This window comes from Semicossyphus pulcher, unplaced genomic scaffold (assembly GCF_022749685.1).
Source record: "Semicossyphus pulcher isolate SPU_LCO1_2020_fin unplaced genomic scaffold, fSemPul1.0.p SCAF_3, whole genome shotgun sequence".
Taxonomy (NCBI): Eukaryota; Metazoa; Chordata; class Actinopteri; order Labriformes; family Labridae; genus Semicossyphus; species Semicossyphus pulcher.
This window is the reverse complement of record NW_027211704.1, coordinates 16,539,222-16,566,873: the sequence shown is the minus strand read 5'-3', so window position 1 is coordinate 16,566,873 and position 27,652 is coordinate 16,539,222. Positions and strand designations below refer to the sequence as shown.

Sequence of the window (27,652 nt, the reverse complement as noted above, 5' to 3'; positions counted from 1 at the left end):
ATTTTTTACAGAATTGTAATCAGTTATTAATCAGGTATTTAGTCAATTATGCATCAAGTGAACCAGGGTTATCATCGCTGCAGCGAGTGTGTGGCAACCACCATTTAAATCCATGCACCAAGCAAACAACAGCTGCACACAGACAGTTAATGACATTCATATTGTACATTTAAATGTTACTCAGTGTTCAACAACTCCACACACAACATCCTCTCATGCCTCCCCCTCCCTCACAAACCCCTTCACCTCCACTTTCTAGTGCACATCTAGAAACGACGAGAGATGGAATGAGGCCTGCCACATGGCGCTTTCTGTCTCCTCCCCTCCCTCCTCTCTCTCCCCCCTCCTCCCCCCTGCTCCTCACCACATCAGGATACACTTGTTCTGGTGAATTCCGGTTTCAAACGGAACGCTGCCTTGCTCTGCTCCTCTGCAGGACCAGTATTAAAAGCAGAAAGCATATGCTGTCTCTCAGTGGGCCTGTGGTCGGGGTGGGGGAGCCTCTAACGGCCCGTTATACTCACACACCTTTGAAACCTCACCCGCTCCTGCTTCCTCCCTCTCCTCACCCGTAACAGCCGACACGTAGACGCTTATCAACATGAGAGCAGATTAAAGAATGAAAGGTTCCTGCCACTGAAAGGCCTGAAAGTTCATCACCTCCTCCTCTTCCTCTCGCCTCTTTCAGGTTGCCACCGATCACTTTCAGGTTGTCACCGATCACGGAGTCTTTCTTTTTTTAACAGCACACACACTGATGCTGAGTCTGCAAGGTCAAAAAGCAACATCTTAAACATTAAAGCTGCTTTATGAAGCTAAACACAGCTTTTAAACTTTTGAATCTTGTCTCACTGTCGTCTGGTTTTGTCCTTTGACCTCTAACCTCAGTTATGCTGCCCCTAGTGTTGAAAGTATGCACTGCAAAGAGGGAGTTTTGTCAGATTTTTGTCAGATTTTTTCTTACAAAAAAAGACATAAAAGACATAAAAACTAGACAATAGACAGACAGACAAATAACTTTTAAACTATTAGTCTCAGACATTAAAACCACTTAAATAAAATCGCCAAAATAAAAGCTTTAATACATGACATCATCGACTCATTATCACATTATGTTTGCACAGTTATTGTTTGGACTGTTTATTTTCATACAGAGCACAATATGTATTGTTCAGTCTTTTCTATGCACAGTGTTTCTGCCTCTCTGTGTTTGTGTCCGAGCTGCAGTTTCTCATGCAAAACAACCAGAGAGACAATCAGGGTTTTGTCTCTGCTGAGCAACACTGCCACCTGGTGGACAACAGACACAGACTTCAAGTTTAAGATGAGAGCAGGTGGGTTTCAAGCTGCTGATTTTTAAATGCAGAATGGTGGTTGTTCTGAAACTAAACTAGATCTGAAGAGGGAAGTACATTTGTACCAGAGTGAAGTTGTGCAGCTTGAAGTAAAGTCATCCTTAGAAGTTGATAGATGGATATCTCCTGCATGAATAGAGTAAAAAACAGTTTGTTGCAGTGGCGATTTTAGGAATTGGTCACTTTTCATCCATCCCTCATCTATACCTCTTATTCTGTTCACGGATACGGGAGGGCTGGAGCCTGTCCCAGCTGTCATTGGGCGAAAGGCGAGGTACAACATGGACTGATCGTCAATCACAGAGCTGACACATAGAGATAGATCAAATCTTCACCTACGGGCAATATGAACCTAACCAGCATGCCTTGGGACTGTGGGAGGAAGCCGGAGTACCTGGAGGGAACCCACGCATGCACGGGGAGAACATGCAAACTCCACACAGAAAGGCCCACTTTGTCCAGCCGGGATTTGAACCATGAACCTTCTAGCTGTGAGGCGACTTTCTTTATCCTTTTATAATCTCTACTATGTTTTCACATCTTTTCTCCTCTTGGTTTAACTTTATACTGACTCTACTTTAATGTTTGCTGTGTGTGTGGTCTTGTTGTTTGGGTTATGTTGTTGTGCTGCCTTCTAAGTATCCTGTTCTTGCTTTGTGCGTCAAAGCACTTTATAAATTCTTCCTTTAAAAGGTGTTTAAAAAAGTATTATTAATAAACTTTCTATGATGATTAAGACATCTTGTACACGTCGGCCCCTAGAGACAGTGCTTTCATCAAACTCTACAGAGGTCGACATGATATATCAGGCGTCTGCTTTCAATCTGAAGTCTTCTTGTGGCACACAGAAATAAATGGCACAGGGTCACAGGGGAACTTCCCTCAGAGCAGCGCGGTGTTTCTCAGAGCGGGATGTGCTGGCTAACCGCTGCCCAGGCTGAAGCTTCCGGCCCGGGGGGCAGCAGAGCCTCACACCCTGCAGCACCGCCACTATCACCCAACAGCAGACACTGTGCCAGGATACTGTGGTGACACAACGCTGGGCCACTGTTCCTCCCTGTCAACAAGACTGATGGATGCAGAGGGGAGAAAATAATATTTATAAGGGACTGCAGCTCAGAAATGAATCGTTTTGTTAATATAAAAAGCTGCATTTGAGAAATGTATCATTCACCTGCACCCTTTAAGAACATTTCTGAAATATATATAACCTTTAATTTAACCTGCTGGAAAATGTGTACATAGTTTATAGACTCAGTGCAGATTTAAGCAAATGTGTTTGCTTAAAATAAAGCTTTTGTTTGACTCTTCAGTATGATCTGAAGCCACCAGGGGGCAGAACATAGAGCCTGCGACCTTTCAACCTTTGATAGTTTTCTCCACTAACACACACACACACACACACACACACACACAAACACACACATACACACTAAGACACAATTAAATGAGAAAGCTGATATGTTTCATGGGTGATTGGTCTTGATTACTTTGGGTTAACTATCTGCTGTGTGTTAGTGTGTGTGTGTGTCAGGCAGCTTATGTGTAAGACAAAGAAAAGGGGAGAGGGAGCTTGTGGCTGAATAACAATAATTAAGGCGGTAGGATCAAACCGTCTTAAATGGAGGCCATTTTATTTCTAATGTGCACTTGTTTTAATGAAGTCAAGCACATCATACAGCCATTTATCTACTGAGAGGGCCACTGAGTCTCCTGTGTGCGTGTATGTGTGTGTGTGTGCGCACCTTAAAAGAGGCATGTCTCTCTGCGTGTATAAGTAGTGTGTGTGAAATACCGTGGCTGGTCGGGAGTCTGGGTCTGTGTGTGTGGATCAGAGTCTGCTGAGCCCCCTCGCTGGTTAATATTAGACATCCAGCTTGTTGGAGAGACTGACGGCTCATCGTGAACGCCGCTAAAAAAGGTGCAGACATTGACACACACACACACAGATTGAAAAGCCACCAAGCATCACACATGCACGACCAACTCAGAGAAAAGCTGAGTGTGTTGCTTTGAGTGTTTTTGTGTGTGTGTGTTTTTGACTTGATATTAGTGGGCACATGGCTGTTTCATGGTATGATGACAGGGATAAGCTCCCAAAGGTCAGTGTGTCAGACTAAGACCTGGGAAAGTATGAGCAAGGTATGAAAAATGTCCTCTCCAAACCTGGGCTGGTCTGTGTTCAGTGTGAAACCACCAGCTTTGGGTTTGGCTCCGTATTAATGCAGCTGGAGGCAGAACACAGGAGCCTGTGGGTGGACAGAAAGCGGTTCATAAAATCCCCATCAGCTCTATGTCGCATGAATGACATGGTGATGAAGTTCAAATTTGAGGAGCCGCGTAAGGGTCACGATAACCTTTTAGCTTCAGTAAGTCAGACAATTTCTCTCATTACATCATCTGAGCTAAAATACTGATGCCCTTTTGCAAGGCTAATTCGTAAGCTTGTTCACTAGCTAGCTAACAACTGTGTTTCCCACAGAATGAGATTGTATCAGGGTGGTAGCTAACCAAAGATGTTTATTGATTAAACTTAAAAAGCTAAGAGAGCTTGCTGAACGTTGCTAACCCCGCAGCTAGCTTATAGCCTACACATCTTGGGTGGGAGTGGCAGGTGAACAAAACAAGTCAGGTAACTCAAAAGAACTGGTCTTCTCATCATCTTCTCTGCTTTGAAAAGCTATCCTGACTCCCATGCTTGGTCCACCACAGACAAACCAATGGATATGAACAAGCTAGCAAGCTAGATACAGTGCGTGCAGACACTGATACCTGATAATTAGTGCTACAATATTTATGCTAGTACACATTTAGTGAAAAAACTGCAACACAGACTTCTTTGCCTTTGAATTAACGACACAGAGAGCCACATTTTTGTCTGATATTTGCATGAAAAATGATCCAAAATCAACAACACAAACACGGCTGAGAGTTTAAGTTGAGTTGATGAGTTAGCTGAGGTGAAATCTAGCAGAATGCACCAAACTCACTCGAAGAGATGCCAAGCTGCTAGTTATGCATAACTTTTGACTTAAAGGGTAGTTGACCTATAAAGGTTAAAGTGTTTTAATATGGGGCCTAATGAGGATTGACTCTCTTTTGGAGCCAGCCTCAAGTGGCCAGTCTAGGAACTGCACTTTTGGATAATTTGGATACATCTGGTCTACATGCCTCACCTTCCTAACAGGCATTTTAGGGATTACCACAGTATGTAACATGAATGTACAACAAAGATTCTAGACATTTATTATGATATCAACTTTCACAAGTTATATTTTCAATATCTATTCCTTTGTTACACCGTTAAGGACTAATGGTATAAATGTGGTTTGCATGAAACCTTCTTAATGAACAATAAAATCTGTAATATGGGGTGCTAGTGAATGTTTATACATTATTTATTTAATTCTTTAATTTATTAGCTGCCATTTGCATGTGACTAATAAGTGACATAAAGCTGTCACACATTTGCCAATGCAAAACTGGGGCTGACACGATATTATTGTAGTCTAACACATGTTGATGGGAAATCGTCATCTTCAGGATGTTCCTACAAAGTTCCTGGGTCTTGTCTTCATCTCTACCCTCTTGAAGGAGTAGCGCTCTCCAGTTCGTCCGTCTGTCAGGATGTACCATGTCCCCCAGTAGATACCGTTTGTCACCCCGCTGTAGCGTCCACGGTAATACCGCCCATTCAGGTTTGCTGCCAGGCAGGCATCAAACCACCAGCCTGCACTGTAGTACTGACCACAGTTCCCGGCTGCGTAACGGTCATGGTCTCGATCAGCGGTGCTGAAGGATCTGCCATCGTGGTTGTAACGTTTGCTGTAGCTCAATGCATTGCCTGCATCTCCTGTGTACTCCCGCGCTGTTAGACGATACCTGGAAGACCAAGAAACAACATATGACAAATGTTTCATGTTCAATACCCATAAACTTTCTTTCAGGGGCTTTAAGGTGTTTTACTTCTGTGCCTCTGACGCCACTTTGAAGTTGTTGTAGGTAGCGTGGCGCTTCTGCTGGTGCCAGTCCTCCAGCTCGATGCGGACTTGGTGTTGGCCAGTGGAGGTGAGGGCATGAAGCGCTGCGTTCCCCAGCCAGAGCTCTCCCTGCGGACCGCCAAAGCCCTCCCGGTATTCTTGCCAAGTCCTGTTGAAGTCCAGCGAGCCGTCCTGTCGATTCTGGATCACCGTCCACCCGCCACCCGCCGTCTCCATGTCACATTTAGCCTGAGCCAAAACAAAGATGTTATAAAGCCTAGATTTTAGTGATCCACAGATAGCATGCACACCTCTAAAAGAAGAGAAAGAGGGCGGGGGTCCGTCTGTGTATTTTATGAGTGTGGTGAAGCTGAAATACCTCCAATGCTGGTCTGTGCAGGTCGGGCTGGATGGTGTAGATTCCATTCTCTTTGACCCCGAGCTTGTAGATCTCTGCACAGTCCTGAGGATGTAACCTCTCCAAGGGGGCCACTAATAACCACACACAGTACATCTTTAAACAACTTATTAATCAACAACTGTATCAGATAAACACTCCTAGTGCTCCTACCTGTGGGTGGATATTGTGTGATGCTCTTCAGGAAAAGCAGCAGGTCCTTCTCCCCCTCTCGTCCCACGGCTGCACTCTCTGTCAACCCAGAGACAGATTAGGTTATCACACTGTCGTCAGCGGTTGAAAATAGATGCTTTGTCTTCATAAACTGCACAGAGGGGTTCCAGTTGGTATCATGAGTCTTTAAAGCTTCTTCACATCATGATCCATACAGTATAGCTGGCTGTGTGTGCATGTACACAGGGGTTTTCTCATCCTTCTCAGTGCAGACAAATTCCTATGCACTCACCTATGACCGGCACTTAGCAGGCCTCATTGAGGTTCTGTTTACTATGTGTGGGGGAGTGACTCCGCTGGCATCTTGTATGTGTGTATTTGTGTGTGTGTGTGTGTCCGTGTGTGTGTTTGTCACTGTGTTACAGAGATGGGGGATATAAATGTGTATTACTCACCCAGACGTTTGGCCATCACCCCAAGGGCCTGGCTGTGACAGTGGAGGTCACACTCTGTCAGTACAGCTGCCATCAGTGCCAGGATGGCCCCTAGAGTGTTGCTGTCCTGGCCCCCGTGACTCCAGGGGCCCCCTGTTTCCTGGAGAGAGCGCATGCAGCGCTGCAGCTGAACCAGACGCTCTTTCACACCTCCAGCCTGCAAAGGCAGTGGTCAAAAGTCTTGATAAGACATTTTCAACACTGCTAAATCCTTTCAGTTCAACACGTTTTCATCTGACACCATGTTCAGGGCGGGAAACTTCAGTGCTTTTATAATGTCATACTGCTTTCCTGGTTGTCATATAAATGAGGGGTATCTGAAATCATAACCTGTCATCTTGATTATTGAGCAAGTGAAAAGACAATTAATGGTGAAAACCTGAAGGACTTCAGGGCATAATACAAGGAACAACATATTATATAGCCTGTTAGCTACAGTTAGACAACAACTAATTTTAGCATTCAGCTACTTTCTAGCAAACATTTTATTAAGTAACATAATGTAAGCTAAGGAGTAAAATCCTAGCTAACAATATGTTAGCTAAGAATTTACTCCTTTCATATTGTAGCCTCTCAAGTTACACTTCCTAACAGTAATATTAGCTTTCGGGCGCTAGCAGACATTTTGTTAGCTTACATTGTGTGAGCTAGAAGGAAAAATCTGGATAACATTACGTTAGCTAGGAATTTACGCCTTCCCCAATGTTTTTTGTAACACTAACAGACGGTAATATTAGCCACCTCCTTCCTTGCAGTAATATTAGCTAGAAAGTGCCTTAATGCTAACTAGTGTATTTGTCTCACTGTAGCTAGTGGAATATTACTCGTGGTGTATAGGCTACTTGAAATATGGCCCTTTTTCTCTCCAAACTTCAAATCCAAATCCAGAGTTTTTTCAGTTTAGAATTGGTATCATGATGATGCTGAGTCAGGTGCCCTAATTTTATACAACCTGGAACACAGCAGTATGGCATTATAACAACATTTAAGTTTACCACCCTGAGCCTGACGTCAAAGTTAAATGGCGGCTGTGTGAATCTGGTGAATGTCTCAAGGACATTTTATATCTATACATGTTGTTAAGTGAAATTGAACAAATTCCTTTTTAAGTACAGAAAATGAAGCTGTGTGTTTGTATTGTCATGCATCCAGTGTAGAAGATCCCAAAGGCTAAACCGACCACAAACCTCACAGCTCAGTGTCATACTTTATGTCACACTCGACCTGTCTCTTACACTTACATCAGCCTTTGTAATTGCCTCTCTCAAACACCTGTTGCTGCATGAGCTCAGCACAACCATATGATGAGGACATTTTTAAAGCAGACCTAATTTTATCCCCTCTTTGATTGCTGACTGTCATTGCTCTGTGGCTGTCAGGTGGTGCCAAGTTTAGTGTGCCGACTGTCCCATGAGGAAGGACCTGCTGCCCTGTGCCTGATGGTGCACTGCTCTGTCTCGTTCATAAACAGAGGATCTGCTCTGCCTATTGTCTGTGAATGTTTCCAAACCACCTCACGGTTACATGGCTGAGAAATATCTGATAAAAAGATTGCATTATCTGGCTTTATTAAGAATAACATTTTCTTGTTTGTAGGTTAGATACAATAAGTTTAATTTAGAAAAATATGCTGTTGATGATGTGACTTACCTTAGGCTGATCGTTCCTGTGCTCCACCCTGCGAGGAACATCTGAGACGGCTGGGAGTGAAACCCCCATCCTGCAGGCTGTTATCCCAATTTGACCCTCACAGGCCCCGGTGCCAGGCTGGACGGGTGCAGCCACCAGAGTGTCCCTGCAGGGAGGGCGTGTGCAGGCAGGAGATGCGTCTGAGGACAGCAGTGCTCCCACATACAGAGACAGCAGAGGGAGCAGACCCAGAAATCCGAATGGAAGCATGGGGAGATGCAGAAACACAGGCTGTTCAGTCCTGCAGGTTATATTTTAAACTCTAGCCTCCTTCCACTGAGCTGCAGCAGTGTCTCGTCCGTCCTTTTGTTGATGATGACCAAACTTTTACTTGACTTTAAGGCAGGTGTCCAGCTGCTGACCTGTCCTCTTTTTTAAAACTTGTTTGTTATCCTTTTCTGTCTTTTTTTCTACTCTTCTTTCATCTTTATTTTCCTCAGGTCATCTGTCTCCTGGTTCTTTTCCTCCTGCTCCCTCTCTGTTAGTGAGGTTGCTTTGGCTCAGATTCCTAGATAACTGTGGCACTCTTTGCTGTCTGACATGGATGAATGCACCCACCCCCTGATGCACACACACACACACACACACACACACACACACACAATCTGTCCATCTCCTTAACTCATCTCATTCTCTCTCTCTCAGACTCCCACACAGCCACACACAGAGGTGCATGTTTACACACTCACACACACACATGCACCCAGAATGTGAAGAGACCTTGCTTTCTCTTGTGCCCTTGTGCAGCGCAACTTTATGCACATATATCATCAGCCCTCTACAGATCAATTCATATTTTTCATGTTTTTTATGAACTCCGCACCTGTCTCTGTGCTTACACCTGTCTCACACACTGTATGTTCATGTTAGATATACTTACTTTTTTTATTCCTCTCAAGACCCCCTTACACATTCTAAACTGACTTTAACCTCCTCTTACCCTCAACATCAACGTGCATGCGTGTCAGTATTTGTAGAGATGCAAATGCAGCAGATGCTTAAAGTATGCAGCTCCTTTCCTCCTGTGTGCCATTTTGTCACTCCTGTCCTTTTGTGCTGCTCTGTTTGTGTTTACAAACTGAGTTCCAAAGAGGCCATAAAGACGCTACGTTCAATAGGCGCGAGAAGGCAGGAATTCCTCTATAAACATCCAGTCATCAGGATTGTGGAGAGGCACACTCCCACTAACAAGGAGCACAAACACACACACTTACATGGACGTGCAGCAGGAGGAAATCAGTCTTGAAAGATCAACACAATTACTAATGTTATAATGTGTAAGTGGCAGCTCTGGTCTTACAGGAATTAAGGCATACATGAGTTTACATTACAGTTTTTCTTGATTGCTTTGACCTGCTTAAAGAAACTGGGATCCACTCGGTTTTCATCATCAGTGTCTCAGCAGAGCACAAGACACCTCTTGCAAATGTGTTAACCCTTTCTCATTGGATTGACACATTTTCCCCACCCTTCTGCAGAACAGTTAACACGGATGTCATTCAAGCAGTCCAAACTCCATTGTTTTAGCTATGCTAACCAAACAGAAACCATCTGTTCCTAACTATTAGAAACTACCTACATCAGTATGAAATCGCTGAAGCACCTGTTTGACACTCCTTCACACAAATCTTCAATTAGCAATCAGTCTGCAGGCCTTACAAGGTGCAGCGTCTGTGTTGTTCTTTGCCAACAAGGATGGAAGAGGTCTAAGGCAGATGAGACTGAGTATCAATAGTGGCTATTTCTTATACTCTACAGTAATAGATTTTTATACTTTACTGTAATAGATTTTAATTCATTTTTAATTTCTTATCCTCTAATAGATTTTATTTTGGTTTACATGTATTTTGTGTAATATTTACAGTGTTTCAGTTTTCAGCCACAGTTTGAAAAAAATAATCAATGGAATCAATAAAATTTGCATCAAAGCATTTCTGATTCTGGATCCAATTCTTTGCAAGAAGGCAAATTTGACAACAAATGGCACTGGCATGACAGCTACGTACAGTAATAGGCTACAATGACAAGCAATGGTGCACTGATTTGCACTGACTGCTGTGTTTTGTATTTTGTTGCCCACTGTGTAATTGTTGATTGGAAGAGCTCATACACTTGTTTGCAAGTTGTGTTGTTTGAAGGCAAAATTTGCTTTTGTTGCATATTTTAAATGTTTTGGCACAGTTAGAGCCTTTTGCAAACAAAATGTGTCATTTCGACCATGAGTGCCACTGTTTCGGACTGTGTGTTAACTGTTTTGAAAATGTGGAGTTTGAGTTGACTGCTGCATCAAAGCAATCAAGAAAAACTGTAACATGTAAGAAGACTCAAAAGAGTCTTTTAATTCCACGCTCAACCTTTCTGAATTTCTCAAAAAACTATATTTGCATTTCTTATTTAGTATTTGTTCATTGAACATCAGACATTAAACCGTAAATGTGTTAGCTTACATGACTACTGTTTGTGCAGTATCCCAGGCCAGATTTGAAAAAGCACCCTTAAAATGAGATTATTGACATTTTGCACTAAATATCATTATCAAACAGTTTTATCAATATGATATTACGAAATTATTTTACTGTGTAACAATTTTTATAGTATTGTGTTATGAAATGCTAAACATGTTTTGTCATATTTTGAGACTATAAATGCAAATAAACAACTTAGACTCTGCGTCAAAAATGCATCTTTAAGGTTTTTGACGAGTAAACAGCTTCTACTACAGCTTTTACACACACGCACACACAAACACACACACTCACACACAGACAAAGTGACAAACCAGCAGAGATAAAACAGGCTCCATTTCTCATTTCATTTCAACACCACAGAGTGCTACATCACTCTACATGGGTCCAAAAAACATAACTGTGGGCTATTGTCTGGGATGACCAGCTCAACTGATTCATTAATCTAAAATGAGTTGACACTGTCCTCTAGTGGTGTATCCTGACTACCATCACATCTCTGATACTTGCCTGATATAAAATCTTATCTTGTGCTACATTGATCTCCGCCTGGTGATGAGGATGATGTGATAGGATCAAAAGCTCCAGAAGAGGCCATTAATTGGACCTTGACCTTTTCTAAACTGCTGTTTCCAAGGTCAATGATACTTTGAGCACCATGTTTTCAAAGGGCACAACCCTGATTTCACACAGAGTTGAACTAACTAGTCATGCTGAGTACTCAGCCAAAGCCTGATAACCCTGATGATGTTGTCAGGGTTATCTCAGCTCAGGCTGCACAGAGCTTTTGTCAATATGTTTTTAATCTTTCTTTTGTGAGCCACTCAGGATTAAAATGCTTAATTTCAGCTGCAGGCTACAAGTTTAACACCCTGATAAGCAGCCACAGGTAATCAACAATATTACATCTCTATATCAGTTCTTTGCAATATGAATATGAGCTGTCTCCTCACATGAACTCTGAAAAATGCAGCCGAGTCTGAACATATAACCGTTTTCAGTAGCTGACCTTGCTCTATTAGTCTGAGACCAAAAATACAATTGATAGATCAGCAGAGATGTGATGAGTAAAGAAGGGAGTGGGCTGGGATTATTAATGAGCTGCGTCTGACGTAGGACGCAGGCGTTGTTTTGGAGGAGGAAGTGAAAGGGGAACAGAGAAACTGGGGGTAGCAGATAGTTAGCTCGCTGGCAGGCGAACCTTCAAGCAAAGTGCCAAATTTACACATCAGTTGTTGGGAGTTTGCTGTGTCAATTTACGACAGGGTTTTTTAATTATTCACGCAAAAGGACGACGCGTTTTTCTAAGAAATTGCAACGAGGTATTGCCAAATTAACGTTAGCTAACGAAGTCAGTGCCAGTGAGCTAGCTCGCTAGCTAACGTAACGCCTAGTTAGCCTCTAACGCTAACTGACGCTAACTGTCCTGAACAATAACAGCTGGTTTGCTCGCAGTCAGGTCGGTTCCCGTCAAGAAGTCGCAGCTCCGGTGTGTAACAAGTTGAGGGTAAGTTCTTGAAACGGCAGCAGTATGTTCATAAGTTAGATTTTTGCTCACTCATCAGTTCGTGTAGTGTCATATTAACGCCAACGCTACAGCGGCTAATGGTGGTGCAATGTTTTTCGAGAAGCTGGTTGGCAAAAACAAGGCCGGCCCGTGGCTCCTTTGGGTCGACTCCAACAAGGAAGGACAGCCGGGAGTAACTCGGCTGGTACAGTAAAGCATCGCTAAAAGATGTCTAATGTTGTCAGAGGGAATATTAGTTCAGAAAATTACTTTTATTATTATTTGCCATACAGTGAAGGAGGGTTGCAGGGTACGCTCAACCTGTCATCTCCTAAATACTTGTTTCTGGATGCTCAATTATTAATATGACGAGGTGACATATGTCTATATGAGACAAGTTTATTGTACCGCTGCCGTAGTCTTTCCAGGCAGGCGGGGCTGGTCATGTGTTTTCCATGTTTATATGGTTTTTGTTTCGGTTGTGACTCACAGGTCACGCAGGTACATGTCGTTCAGTGTATCTGTTGGATCATAGGTACTTGAAAAACAATCTGTTGTGCCTACAACGCCCATTACATGAGCCAAAAAACCGACAAGAGTGAAATGAACCTAAAATCTGCTCCTGAATCTGTTCTGTATCAAATGCAGATATTGTTTGACACTGTCATCAAACTGTTCCTCTGTATTCTTCATATAATTTCCCAATCACACCTATTACATAACATTCAGTCTATGAATATAGATATGTTACAGCTGCTATTTGGTATTTTCTAACCGCTCCTATCAGGTTACTTGACCCTGAAGTACCTGCCTTGTACTTTTTTCCAGCTCTAATTTGAGATTTACTAATTTCCCGTGAGATTGCGTGAATTTGCTGATTCTTTGAATACAAATGTTCAACACAACTTTGTTTCATTTGAGCTTTTATGGTTCAACTCCCTCAAAGTTTGTCTCTCAGTTTACAATTTAGCATACACAGCTGTGTCTACTTTTACGCTGTGCAGTTCAAATTCCAGTTTGTAGTTGATCGTTGTCTGTAGGCTCACGTGGAAAGATACCTTTTTCTTTTAAAGCCTTTTTTCCCTATTTAATAGAGTCCTGAACCAACACGTCAACGAGTTGACAATGTTTGATCTGTAAATGTAGGTATTCATTTCAGTGGAACATGTTATTGTAAAGAAATCTTAAACTTATAGTGTATACTGCCTTATAACACTGTAAAACATTATTTGTTTATTGTTTTACATTCCTTCAATATGCCTACGTTGACTGTTATGATCTTGTTTTTTCACCCTGAGCCACTGCACCATCTGTTACACATGGGCAATAACTAAGACGCACACTATGTATCTGAATAATAAGAAATAAAGATGCCCAAACTCTGACGACATGTGTAGATGGGTTTCAACATTGAGAAACATCTGAAGTCAGCCTGCCAAATCTATATTTAGTCGAGAGTGTGTAAGGGTCTGCGTCTTTGTGTGTTCCAGTGATTTACAGACTGTTAATTTAGTCTCAACACAACAGTTTGGATCACACATTTCTATATATCAATAGATGAACAGTTAGTTTCTAATATTAGCTACATCAGTGGTGTGCAGCTGCCTCATTTGTAGTTAAAACAGACACTTGCCTTGCGTCCGTTCTGTTACTTCTATGATGTAAATATATAGCCAATATAATCACAGTGAAGAATGGATATAAAGTACCCGGTAGGTCAAATGTGGCTATAAAATTATTTGATAAGACGATAAGATTCACAGAATTAATCGATTGATGGTCACCAACTTCGTCTGTACTATTATTTTGGCTTTTGCATGAAGTTGAACTACACATCGGACGTTTAACCAGCAGCACTCATTTATTAAAACACAAAAGTGACAAACATCAACATACAATCATTAAAACATGTCTTTGTCTATACTTAAGTCTTTTAAGGACAACTTAAACAGCACAGATAATGGTATTTTCTTTCCGGACTTGATCTTTTTCTTAATCTGTATCAAGATTAATTCAGCGTGGACAAAATACTGCCAGACCAAACGAGACTGAACCTCCTGTCAGGCTTGATAGTCAGCCATGTCTCAATGTCCAACTCTTAGTCAAAGGTTACAGATCCAAGTTGAGTTTCTTCTCTAATCATGTGACTGTGGTCTGAGCATGCTCAGATGTCAGTGATGTACTGTTATTCATGCTGCTGTCAGCTAATCTGTGCTTCACAGTATGCTAGTCACTGGAGTGCTGTGCTGGTTCCATTCAGAAACAACACAAGTGTACTTTCCAGCACCTGATGTGACCTGAAGTGTTTGTGTTGTTTCAGCACAGTTTCAGAGGAGATGATGGGATTTAAGTTTTCTGTTATATGACTTGTTATTGTGCTTGAATGCAAAAAAAGACAAAAGTGAAGCTTTTTTTTTTTTACCCCACATAAGGGGCAGGATCGTTTATTAATAATATTTTTAGTTTACAGATGGCAAACAATGTCGCACTTCTTCTGTATCCTGTGTTCTGTACATAACTGTACATGAACTTGGCTTGAATCTCAGCTCATCCTTCGTGCTATGAGGAAATAGACAACATTCCCATCATAGCTGCTACAGCTGCCAGTCTCACTTAGAGTGTGAGCATGACTACAGAGATTTCTTCTCGTCGGCAGCTCTATGCTGGACGTTTTTATTTGGCTCTGATAAAAACGGATGTAAAAAAAGATAAAGCAGTCTCTTAAGAAATCAGGTTTATTTTAGTCTCTTGGGCCTGTTTGCACATGAATAAGGTTTGCAGATAACAAAGTAAGACCGGAACGTAGTGTTTATTTTTCTAATCCACAGTTCATTTTGTTATGAGAGTTTCCTCAAAGAAAAGAGTGTTCATTGTGTTTGTTTTTCAGCACAATGAAATCTTGAATGGCAGAGGGGAATGAGGAATGCATATCCCAAATAACAGCTGTTTTGAAGTTAAACATCAAGGAGTAATATGATACATGTAATTGTTAAATTGGACTGTTTGCAGCCTCATTCTGATGGAAACATATTTGAATGATGCTGCAATTTAGGTGTTTTCCAAATGAATCACATTCGCTAGTTTTTTTTTTTTATGTCTGGCAGTATGTCAGATTTAGCTTCCTTTATTTTGACGAGACTTCAGGGGGAAATGATCCACCTCACTGCTCACAACTGCATTTAAAGCATTCAGAAATGACACGTATTGCATAATGTTTGACTATTGTTCCTGCTTAAGTAACAACGCATACTTAATCTCTGACTGACCAACAAATCTGTGCCTCAGTCTCGCAAGTTCTCGTTTTTAAATCACACTAAAAGGTTTCACGTAGCGTGTTTACTTTATACTTCTTATATGTTTACATGGACACATACATAGACAATGATGTCCCAAAACTAATGTTGTCTATGTAGTTTTAAATGATTTTATTGTTGTATAGTGTATTGAGATCACTGAGCACAGTGGTAAGTTGTCTGCTTGCTGACAATGCCAGATGTGTCACTTAATCTCTGAGGTACAGAGAAGGAGTGAATCCTCTAGGAGGTAACTTCCTGTGCTGCGTGAAAGAGAAAGAATGATGTGTTCCTCGTGATTTGCCCAACAGCTTACAAAGCACATGACTGGAATGAATGGTATTCAAACCTGATTGGTCCAAGGGCCACAAACTCTACACACACACCAACTTTTGAGTTTTCCAAAGGGCCTGTCTGCATAGAAACACATCTACCTTTATGTATTGATTGTATTGTCCCTGAACAGTAGGAAGCTGGTGTTAGATAGCGGCAATGAAGAGGTTAGGAAGGCGTGTGCTGCTGAGCATGTGACGGCTCTCTGTGTGTTAACGTTGTTGCTCTTTGTTTCTCTGCAGCTGTGGAAAAATGACATCCAGGAAGAAAGTGCTCTTGAAAGTCATCATCCTGGGAGATTCTGGGTGAGTCACAACGTGGCATATTTCTGTCCTACGTGTCAAACGCAGCAATGAAGGGCTGGAAATCATCAGTCAGGAGGACTGGTCTTAAAATAGTCGGGGTGGGGAAAAAAATAATTACAAAGGTATTATCTTATTTTAGTTAATTGACGATGAGAAATGTGTAAGTGATACTTCCTTGTTGGCAGGAGGTATTGCTTTGCGATCAGCTGTCTCCAGGCAGAACTCTTCTCCTAACTGATGCAGCCCTCCTGCTTTTTATCTGCAGACTAATGAGATTTAATCACTGCCATTTATGTCGAGGCAAAGCACTGCACAAGATTGTCCCTGAAACGTTATTGCATCGTAATGTGCAGACGATTTAGATGCACTTTTATAGCTTTACTTTTTTAATAATTCTTTTAAACTGCATAAAATAAATTGGGAAAGTCCCACTTCCACTTTGTCTGTGACTGTTGGTGCTTTACTATCTTGTTATATAAATAGGACCTCCACAGCATTGTGAATATGATGGCCAAGCAGTTATTCATATTCACTGTTCAGCCAAATACTGTCAGAAAATTGCATTACTGCATCCTTTCAGACTCCAAAAAGGAAAAATGAAGCCACAGTATATTGTGAAACTGAAATAACCAAGTTCTGAGACAGTTTCTGGCCCCTTTTGTACTCGACATTTTATAATCAGATAAAATCCAGACAGGTATACCCACATGTACGCGTTTCAATCAGCCAGATCATACGTCTCCACTCATACACTCTTCTCCTTCACCCTTACAGATCTTTGTTTGTCACAGAAATAATGATGGCTTATCTAATCTCCACTAATCTCCACAGATGGCTTACTTTAGTAGTTTCACTTGGAAGTCGTTGGTTTGATCAGTCAGATATAGTTAGGGCCCGAGCACCAATGGGTGCGAGGACCCTATTGTAATTGAAGGAATTATTATAAATAAATAATAATAAATCATTGTCCTGGGGAATCGCATTTTTGGAGGCTTAAATGTGCTCGGAGCCTCATGAAACACGCGTCAGGTCTGGCGAAAAATGTTATATTTTGTGCGCCTCTGCCAGGAGATCAGCAAAAACAGGAAATTTCATGTTTTACGCTACAAGCTACTGCTCCAAGACGGTACAACATATCCTCCTCAAATTTGGGTCAGTAGGGACCGAAGACCTTGATTAAGGTTTGAGGGAAAAATCTGTGACTCTACCTCAGGACATCCGGCACAATGTCTCTTAAACACACCATGGCAGGCTCACATTTAGCTCCGCTTATCAGAGAATTAACATTGTAATGCCAACACTTGGTGATGTCTCTCTGAGAATGTGTTTGGAACATCAGACCGTGGCTGCAGGTTGCTCTGCGACTGCAACCCAGCCCAATGTGCGACACGCCCCGGCGTGCGTTAGGGGTCAGAGGGACCGTTAATGCCGCTTGCAGCACTAGGTTGGCTTGAATTCTTAGCATTACTTGCCACGTTTCACTACCGAATCCATAAACCGCCGGCTGCCGGCTGCAAGAACGCAACAGCTTCTCCAGAAGCTGCGTCTCTTGTCCTAAAGCCGAGACAGCGTAGATGCTCAGAGTTTCACAGAGAGGCTCCCAGTTATATTGGAATGTGTCACGGAGGGATGACAAAGTTTGTGCCGGAGGTCAGGCCTACGAGCTTGGGCATGACACTTTTTCAGTGTAGAGTATTGTTGGCCACGCGGGGTCACCCAGTTATGTTGAACTAACCCTGTTCCCCCAAGCGGTTGTTGAGAAACTAAGGCGGGGGTGTGACCTCTATGTACCTTATTTGGCTTGAATGCCTCGCAATGCTTACCACGTTTCACTACTGAATCCATTAACCGCCGGCTGCCAGCTGCAAAGACGCGACTTCTCCAGAAGCTGCGTGTCTTTTCCTAGAGCCGAGACTGCGTAGCTGCTCAGAGTTTCACAGAGAGGCTCCCAGGCTCCCACAGAGCTTAGGCCTCCGAGCTTGGGCATGACACTTTTTCAGTGTAGAGTATTGTTGGCCCCATGCCACACCCTGTTTGTTAATTTCATAACCACGAAGCCAGAAATAGCAGGCAACAAATGGCAGTTGCAAACATGTTGACATCAACGAGAGGGATTCTGTCTTGTTCCTCATCCCTCACACTGGTTAGGTCGAAAGGTGCAGACTGCAAGGGATGGCAGCCCCATTGGCCTGCATCGTTGCATAAGGGTCAGCCTGCCACCGCACGGGTCAAAGGGCAGGCAGCCACTGGAGTATACTGTGCTTGCTCAGGCAGCACATATGATATGATAACCTCTAACACCTCTGTGTACCTTATTAGGGCCCAGGCACCAACGGGCACAACAGAAGTGGCGAAAAATTTGATATTTTATGAGTCTCCAACATGTGTGCGGCAAATTGGCTCAATAGCGCCACCTTTAGACTTTCAAAAAGAGGTGTCCATAGAGGTTTTTTTCACTTAGGTGTATGAAATTTGGTGGTCATATTTAGCATACTCCTCGCGCCACCTACTCCTCTTGGACCCATACTGTAAGTCCAACAGGAAGTCTGGCATTTTCATTTTTTTGTCAGAAAGCGGTGTATTTGGCGCCATTTCCAGAGGTCATATTTTAACTAACTCCTCCTAGGGCTTTCATCCAATTCACCTCAAATTTGTCCTGTATAAAGAGGAGACATGACTGTGTCAAAGTTCTCAAAAACGTGTACAAAACTCAAAGAGCGTGGCCACGGCAGCTCGTCTAAGTTCCATGTTTTGCCATAAAACAGGAAGTCGCTGTAACTCAAACACACAGGGTTTTATCTGCATTAAAGTTTGCATGTTTGATATGAGTCCCTTCCTGAACACTTCTCCATGTTAAAATCAGTCTTTGTCAGAGTGCCACCTACTGGTTCGAGTAAGTAAGCCTCGTATGACATGCATCCTTCGCTTGACTGGCATTGTCACTGTGCTGTCTACACTTGATGTTGTGTCTAAATAACTTGACAATTTACAGCCGTTTTCACTGTTTTGTGGCTGTCGCACATTTTGGTCCGGTTAACATAGAATTTACGCTTTGTTGCCAACACTTGCTGTTGTCTCCAGAACACGGCAGAATTGAGAGTCTTTTCCACTTTTCTGTGTTTGATCATCACACTGTGGCTGCAGGTTGCTCTGCAACTGCAACACACCCAAACGTGCAAGACACCCCGCCGTGTGACAAGCCCCGACTTTCACACGGGTGCAAGGGCCCATTTATCGCTGCTTGCAGCTTTACTTTAGTTTGTAATGCTTTGTGGTGGCTTACCGATCTGCCAAGGGCTCATGAAGTGGTAAAAATTGTGAATAGGTTTTACGTTACATCACATTCTCAATCTTTATAAATCTGCAGTCATTTTCTCTTGGTCTAAATCTGCTGTCTGTTGTCTTCTTCTCTTAGTGTTGGAAAGACCTCCCTAATGAACCAGTATGTGAACAAGAAGTTTAGTAACCAGTACAAAGCCACAATAGGAGCAGACTTCCTTACCAAGGAGGTGATGGTGGACGACCGGCTCGTCACGATGCAGGTACAGAGAAAGCTACATCCTAAGAAATGATATGTGAATTTTTCGAGCATTTTCTAGATTTTTAGTGCAACACTGTTTTATTATGTTCTGTGGCTGTTTATATTCATAGCCATCTTCCCAACTCTTTAATCCCGTCCACTTTGTCGTCTTTTTGCCGTCTAGATCTGGGACACAGCTGGCCAGGAGAGGTTCCAGTCTTTGGGAGTCGCCTTCTACCGCGGAGCCGACTGCTGTGTGCTGGTGTTTGATGTGACCGCACCCAACACCTTCAAGACGCTCGACAGCTGGAGGGATGAGTTTCTGATCCAGGCCAGCCCTCGAGATCCTGAGAACTTCCCCTTTGTGGTGCTAGGCAACAAGATCGACTTGGAGAACAGACAGGTTAGTATTAGCTCATAATGCCTCCATGATGATGTCGTTTTAAAATCGTTACGCAGTGCTGCGTTTAAGTGTCAGGTTCATTAAATACTAAGGCCAATGTCCCAACAAGCTGTCTACACCAGAAATACTTCTTTTAAACTGACGTTTATTGTTACTGACAATGCTACTGTGTTTGCTGGTTGATAAATGGAAGCACTGAGGCCTCAAAGACTTGACTTTTATTTCTGTATGTCTTGGTTACCTGGCCGTAGCCAGCTATGAGGTTACTGAGATCAGGACTTCGAGGTGGCTCTGTTTATTTCCCTCCTTTTTTTTTGTCTTTGTCACATTGTTCCATACCTGAAGTGTGCACTGAGTTCGAGGAGTCACAGAGCATTAGTGAAAACACAGGAGACACTGTACCTGGGTAAAGTCCTTTCATGGTTGTGTAGGTTTATAAAGACTGATCTTTGTTTCTTTAAAGACTGATAATAACATATTATTAGTGTTCGAGCAGATCAGATCCAAACAAATAAAGAACTTGGCCCTCTGCTTGTTGCAAAGCAAATTTGTTTTTTTTAGCCTTCTCTACCGTTCCACTTTTTAACATTGCCCCTAAATGTGATGAACTGACAAAATATCTCTTGCAAAGTGCTTAGAGAGGGATCAAAAGCTGCATTTAGCAAAGTTTTGTCTGAGTCTTTTTTTAAGAGGTGATTATGTGATTGTCGCCTGTTTGTCTTAACCTGGGACCTGCAGATAAATATTAGCTTTAAGCTAACCTTGGTATGACCATTAAACCCCCATCCTCACAACAATAGCAAACTTTCAAAAGTAAGAAAGGAATTAATGCTAATCTTTTATGAATATTGACCTTAATAACACAAACATCTCTAAAAAGGTTAATAAGTAAGCACAAAAGTTGTCATAGTTTAAATTTATGTTTTTATTTTGTTCAAACTTTATTGAATACTACTTCAATATACAAACATTTGTTTACATTTAGTGGGGTACTGAACAATCAGGTTCTTCTACGTCACCAAGTTGGCTATGAAATCTGGGTAACTACCAAAGACGTGCAGATATGCAGACTTACGGAAAGTCCGCAATTTCACGTTGAAAAGTTCAGATCAGAGCCCTCACGCACTTGGTGATTTGACAGAGGGTCAGCAATAAGCACTCACACACTAAGCCACATTGTAGGCTGAGCTCAACTACAATACCGGTAGCTAGCAGGATAGCAAACTCGACATGTGGAAAACAGATGGTAGGCTGTAATTTGTGTTTTGAATGTGTTTCAAATGAAAGTAAATTGAAATAGTGTTGAAATAACTTGTTTACACGTTTTTATTAATAAATCATAATAGAAAACCTTCTTCCCTCTGGTATACCCCAAAAACAGACTGCATCTAATGTTCTGTTGCAACTTATATTCCGGATTTTACTGTAATGAACTAAACAAGCCTGGCCTTACGGCCTGAGGACGCCCCTGTGCGCCACAGCCTTGAGGGTGCGTAAGGATGAACATCAGGACTCGTCTGTTTTACATTGACCTTTTTTTTTTTGGCTTGTAAAGAACTTAAAGCTCTTTAATCTAAAAATAATTATGTGAGAAAGTGTGAGTTTAACATTCCTGACTTTATTAAAAAGGCCTTTTCTTTTACAGGCAACCTTGAACCCATCTTGAGCCTCATCATTTCAGCTCACCATATTAATGAATCTCTCCCTCTTCACACACACAGGTAACCACCAAAAGGGCTCAGGCTTGGTGTCAGAGTAAGAACAACATCCCGTACTTTGAGACCAGCGCCAAAGAAGCCATAAATGTAGAACAGGCATTCCAGACAATTGCACGTAACGCCCTCAAACAAGTGAGTCGCAAATGCTTCAAATGTGAAGTGAAAGAGATGTGTGCCTTGTTATTTTCATCCCTGCTGATTATTTCCCCCTTTTCTTGACTCGCCAGGAGACAGAGGTGGAGTTGTATAATGAATTCCCAGAGCCCATAAAACTGGACAGGAACGACAGAGCTAAACCTTCAGCAGAGAGCTGCAGCTGCTGAGGGACAACTTGGACCATCTTCTCTCTTGGCTCTCTGAAACACCGATTACATCACCTGCACCTCGCTCCCAGGGAAGGGACTTCCCTACTGGTCTTCCTCCTTCACGCCACTCTTCATTCCATTGACACCGCCCCTCACGCAGTCCGCTGCACATGGATGTACCCCTCTCTCTCTCCCGCACACACACAACACACTATTATACACAAATTATTACACTAGTGTACTCTAATAAATTCGCTGACAAATCCTGCGCCCAAAGATCACACAAGAGAAGAATGACACCCCTTCTAAACCGACAGCCCCGACTTTGATAGTGAGTGATCTCCTGGCCCCGCCCACCCACTTTCCTGACTGTTGCCCCTGCGTCTCACCCTGAGAGGGGCGAGATGGAGCTACGTTCAAAGAGTGCAATCGGGAACTCTATACGGACTGGCTGATGCTCTGTAATGTGAGACGATGTTGGCTAACGTCAGCATCCCAAGTATCTTATTCTCTCTTTCTGTGCTTTCTCTTTGCTTTCTTTTGCCTATGTGTCAAGAAATAATCAAGTTGAACTATATATAAATATATATATAAATATATTTTAATTGGCTGGTGTTATTTTTTCAAGCCAATCTGAAACACACTTTTGTTTTTTTGCACTTTCTTTTTATGTTTTTGCCTTTAAATGTTGTAGAGGGATGACTGATTTTGGACAACGTCTGCTACCACACGCCTTTCGGTATGCTCCAAATTACACCCCCTTACTTGTTTACCCCGTCAAATATCCCCTCGAGAATCTGTCGAACACTTTGGTGATTGTACTGCCTTTTCCCTCCAAGGTTGCGTTAAGGGGGTTATAATTGCCTCACACTGCAGAAGAAAAGTTCCGAAGTAGACAAGCCGATAACGCAGGAAAAAAAAGGATTAACTCCTCTATATTAATATTTGCCTTTTATGTAACATTAATTGTACTGCTACTATTACTGCTGTATGTGTTCTGTCCTTCATCAGACATCTTTCATCGCTGTGGAATTACAATACTTGTCACCAACACAGCAAACACCTGTCGTCTGTCATGTCTTTGTTATCGCTGTTCTCTCTATCTGCTTGTAGCTCAGGTTGGCTAAGTACTTAATATTTTTAACGGATTGTGCATTACGGTGTATAGATGGTTAAGGTAAATGGCAGGTGGATTGAACTGAAATGGATGGTTTCTCTTTCCATTTAAAGAAAAGATCCAACTTTTTGCCCTGGTATTACTCTTTCTCCTTATAGAAAAAAAATCACTGCGATGCCAATGATGTTGTCAAAGAAAACTGGGACGTCAAATAATAAAACTCTTGAATATATCAGCGGTCTGACTTTCTGTTTGATGGTTAATTTCTTGGTGCATGGACACGAGCCTCACGAGGAAAATGAAAGTTATCTTTTGTTTTTTTGGGGGGGAATTTGCATGTTTTCTTGTGTGACTTGAAACATGAAATATGTGAAACAATGCAGGGGGTGAAGCCCTCTCTACAGGACCGAGAGTGTGTACACAAGGTGCTTGACTCCCTTGTTAATGTAGCAGCGCCTTCATGAAAGTTAATGGACGGGCATAATACCAGTACTCTGAAACTGCATCATAAATGTTATTTCAAATCAAATCAAATCAAACTTTATTTATATAGCACCTTTCATGCAAAAAGAATACAACACAAAGTGCTTCGCAGAAAAATTTAAAACATATCACTAGAATTAAAAACATATCACAATAATACAAATACTGGAAACTTGCCCCTCCCGACCCACCCGCAGAGGCACACATACACTTTATCACACACAGATACAGACAGACACACATGTACACGTATGCACATACACACTCACACACATACACCCACCCACACACACGCACGCACTCAGGATAAAACATGGTAAAGACACATGGCAGGACACTGAGGAACAGGTGAGGAACCCTTACTATTCCTACGTTGAGATATTTCAATCCAACCATGGCCAATAAACCTTCTTAAAAAGCAGTTATTTTGGATCATAAAAGAAAGAATACAAAAAGGGCCTGTTCCATGTTTGTCCAAGTCGAGCTGTTAAAGTTCAGAAGCTACAGTCCAATGTGAACATTTTAGAACTACTAATGTAATTATGTTTAATTTCCTCGATGTATTATCTTCTTCCATTACGGATTAATGCTGTTTTAGATTTAAAAGGATTTTCAACATCCCTAAGTTTTACTGTAATTACACAGTTATATTTAAGATATTTAATCTATAACATATAAGAGACGTCCGTAAATAGAATAAGTGTGTGTAACCTTGGAATAATTGCCAAAAATATTAGTAGACCTCTGTTCCTCTCATGGTGTAGCCCTGAAATATAATTTTATGTCATGCTTACAATAGAGCAAAGTAATTTGGGTGAACTGAAGTTCAGAAATACTCTATGAAAACTTTTTGAAAGCCACTTACTTCCTTACTTTTTTATAGGACTATGGGCAAGACACAGAAATAGAATATGCATTTAACCAAATGTTGATTTTAGTACCAAGAAGAAAGTGATTGAACATTTTTGTCCCCAAAGATCTTGTTATTGTGTCTGGAGAAAAAAGAGGGAAATTGGGAACTCTCCAGGGTTTGTGTGTTTCGTTATAGTATTGCTAGAATTACTTATATTTTCGTTTTATTTAGAGCTTAAATAGCTTAATTGAAAGTGTAAAAATCTAATTTCTCCTTTTGATAGCTGTTCCTCAACTGGTTTATTTATTTATTTTTTGTTCCTCAACTTGTTGTCACCAGAAGAAGCGGAGGCAGAGTTGAGTTCCGGTATGTTCACTGACAAGTGGAGCTACTTCCGCCTTTATCCGCCGCTCATCTTACAGAGAAATGGTAAGAGAAATTTGGCATTTGTCAAGATAAACCAACGCAGTTTATCACTTTCATTTATCGTTATGACACTTAATAGATATTGAATCATTTCTAATTTTCGCCTTGCACTGCATCCTTTAGGAAAGCGCAGCTTGGTTGTCTTCTAGTCTTATTTTGACTAGCTTAGCAGGTAGCTAGTTAGCTAACAGGCTAACGTTAGCGAAGAGACAATCATTCGAGATAGTAGAATTTCGCTTACAATGAATACAGATGGTGGACCTAGATAATATATGTATAAAATTATTATTATCATTATTGTGAGGTTTGTCGTAGCACTTAATTGCCAAAAAAGTTAAAATGTACAGTGATGAACAAAAGAGGAAACATCTGGTGAACTAGCTAGCTGTCACTGGTACCAGCCGAGTTAGTTTTAACTTCTCCCGCTGATGTTGAGTTGCAGTTTCATCTTTTGAAGCTACTTCGTTCATCAGCTTTGAAATAATCGTATTGTTAGATTTACTGTTTGTCCACCAATGTTACTGTCATTCTCAAAACCAATGCTCGGTGAATTGCTGAGTCTTTTGCTTGTGCCAGCTGTTCATCAGCTGATGTTGATTTTGATAGATCGGAATGTAATGTGGTGGATTCGCATGTTTCTAAAGCTTGAAATATTTGTTTTGATAAAATGTGTCACTACTTTTTTCAAGATCAGCATGTGGACAGCATATGACTGTCATTAATTAATGTTTGAGGACAGTATGTATGATGATATTTTATAAAGAATAAGACCAAAGTAGATCATCTTACATATATTTTCTAAATAACCATATGTCAGAAACGTTTGATTGAGTTGTTCAAAGGTTTGGAACAACACTTTTCTGCTGGCAAAGGAACCAGAGTTAGTGCATGAGGTCGAGCAGGTTTACCTCTACGCTGAACAAATCCTGAATAAGTATGTAGGATCTGAGTGAGCGTCAAAGCCTCTCTCCAGGAGGCAGCTGCTAGGAATTGTGTATCAGACAGTCATGGCTTGTTCCCAAAGGGGTCTCCTGAGGCAGCAGGCATCCTTAGGTCAGAAGGGCTGCAGCTGCAGTGATACCCAAAGCAAAACTTGGGTTGTGGACTTTGACAAGGCTGTGAAAGCGCCATATATAGAACATTCTAAAACGTTAAGAGTAATCTAAGCATTGTTTTATGTCAAGAACATTGCTCTGGCATAATAGAGCCCAGGCTCATTAGGATGAAATGCTATTTGTGTCACATGCAGAAGCAGCTTCATGTGAAGACTCTTTTTCACTTTCCTTCCTCAGACGGCAACTTTGCGCCCTTATCTAAATGCAGTGCGTGCAACTCTGCAGGCCGCCCTCTGCCTGGAGAATTTCTCCTCGCAAGTGGTGGAGAGACACAACAAGCCGGAGGTCGAAGTACGGTGAGTCTGTAATCGCAACTTTGAGTGTGACTGTGGAGCGATTTTAAAACCAAGCAATGCATGAAATCCGAGTTTCGCCTCTTCATGTCTGTGGACTGATGTGTGTTGTTCCCACTATAGGAGCAGTAAAGAGTTGCTCCTCCAGCCTGTGATCATCAGCCGTAACGACAAGGAGAAGGTTCTGATCGAGGGCTCCATCAACTCTGTCAGAGTCAGCATCGCTGTCAAGCAGGTCAGTCAGGCTGCTGTCCTTATGCTTTGACCCTGATACAAACAGATGATGGCTCAACAATTAGTGATCATTGGAATGATCAGAACCGTATTTGTAATCCTATACCTGTTAAATAACCTGTTGCTGCAGGCAGACGAGATTGAGAAGATTCTGTGCCATAAGTTCATGCGCTTCATGATGATGAGAGCAGAGAACTTCTTCATCCTCAGGAGGAAACCTGTGGAGGTATGTGGCCGTTAAAAATGTAGAATACATATAGAGTAGTAACTTTTATAGATGTTAGTGCGAGTTATTACGGTTTGGATAACTCCTCATTTTTTCAGGGCTACGACATCAGCTTCCTCATCACCAACTTCCACACAGAGCAGATGTACAAACACAAACTGGTGGACTTTGTCATTCATTTCATGGAGGAAATTGACAAAGAGATCAGTGAAATGAAGCTGTCTGTCAACGCCAGGGCTCGAATTGTCGCCGAGGAGTTCCTCAAAAATGTGAGTTATAGTTCTCTACTGTACCAGGATGTTGGTTCAGTTATTTATTATGCAGTTTAAAGTCATATTAGCCTGTTATAAGGAGAAATATACATGTAATGTTTTACTGTAGCTTAGACATTGTTTTTCTTTTACTCTTGCAGTTCTGATTTGGAAAAAAAACACCCAGGAAAACATTCCCTTTGCGATCTTGGCCGTCGCTGTGGAGCGCTCACATCATAGCGCAGGGAGGAGGCGAAATGTGATCGGCCAAGAGAAGCTGAGAAAGATTAGACGCGCAGGCCAATGGGGTTTCACCCTTTAAACTTAAATTCCCCTTTGCTCAATAGCATTGATGTTTGTACATAATACGTGTTCACACCACACTTTAACCTTTGCCTTCAGAGCATCAGAAGAAGGCAGGGCGGGTCCTATTAAAACATATTTGTTATCAATAATAACGAGCACAGGGTTATATGGAATTTTAAACTTATTTAAATGTTTTTTTAATATATAATATATGCACATTTAATTTTTGTTATGACAGATCTGAAACCAGGAGGGCAATCAATTGGTGCATGTTTCCTGTCTAAGTACACAGAGTGAACCCTATTGTAAATGGAAATAATGAGAATACATATACATGCTGGCTTGTTATACTTGTGAAGATAAATAAAAATATTATCCTTTGTATTTTAGTGTTTTCTTCATCTGTCATG

General features: G+C 41.7%; 3 protein-coding genes across 3 annotated transcripts; 2 read left to right on the top strand and 1 right to left on the bottom strand.

Moving 5' to 3' along the window:
* Positions 1 to 4,894: 4,894 nt before the first annotated feature.
* LOC138606164 (fibroleukin) lies at positions 4,895 to 8,299 on the bottom strand. Its single transcript, XM_069678629.1, has 6 exons — positions 8,051 to 8,299; positions 6,362 to 6,557; positions 5,907 to 5,984; positions 5,715 to 5,827; positions 5,322 to 5,584; positions 4,895 to 5,237 (listed from the first exon to the last, which is right to left on the bottom strand). The coding sequence occupies exons 1-6, from the start codon at positions 8,297 to 8,299 to the stop codon at positions 4,895 to 4,897; spliced, it is 1,242 nt and encodes a 413-aa protein (XP_069534730.1).
* A 3,398-nt stretch (positions 8,300 to 11,697) lies between these two features.
* On the top strand, positions 11,698 to 23,287 carry LOC138606047 (ras-related protein rab7-like). The gene is made up of 6 exons (XM_069678506.1): positions 11,698 to 12,061; positions 15,930 to 15,992; positions 19,408 to 19,534; positions 19,697 to 19,915; positions 21,637 to 21,765; positions 21,861 to 23,287. The coding sequence occupies exons 2-6, from the start codon at positions 15,940 to 15,942 to the stop codon at positions 21,954 to 21,956; spliced, it is 624 nt and encodes a 207-aa protein (XP_069534607.1). The 5' UTR covers positions 11,698 to 12,061; positions 15,930 to 15,939; the 3' UTR covers positions 21,957 to 23,287.
* A 1,481-nt stretch (positions 23,288 to 24,768) lies between these two features.
* On the top strand, positions 24,769 to 27,626 carry arpc4 (actin related protein 2/3 complex, subunit 4). The gene is made up of 6 exons (XM_069678323.1): positions 24,769 to 24,820; positions 26,110 to 26,228; positions 26,349 to 26,460; positions 26,590 to 26,685; positions 26,784 to 26,954; positions 27,098 to 27,626. Exons 1-6 carry the CDS (start codon positions 24,818 to 24,820, stop codon positions 27,101 to 27,103), a joined length of 507 nt encoding a protein of 168 aa, XP_069534424.1. The 5' UTR covers positions 24,769 to 24,817; the 3' UTR covers positions 27,104 to 27,626.
* Positions 27,627 to 27,652: the final 26 nt, after the last annotated feature.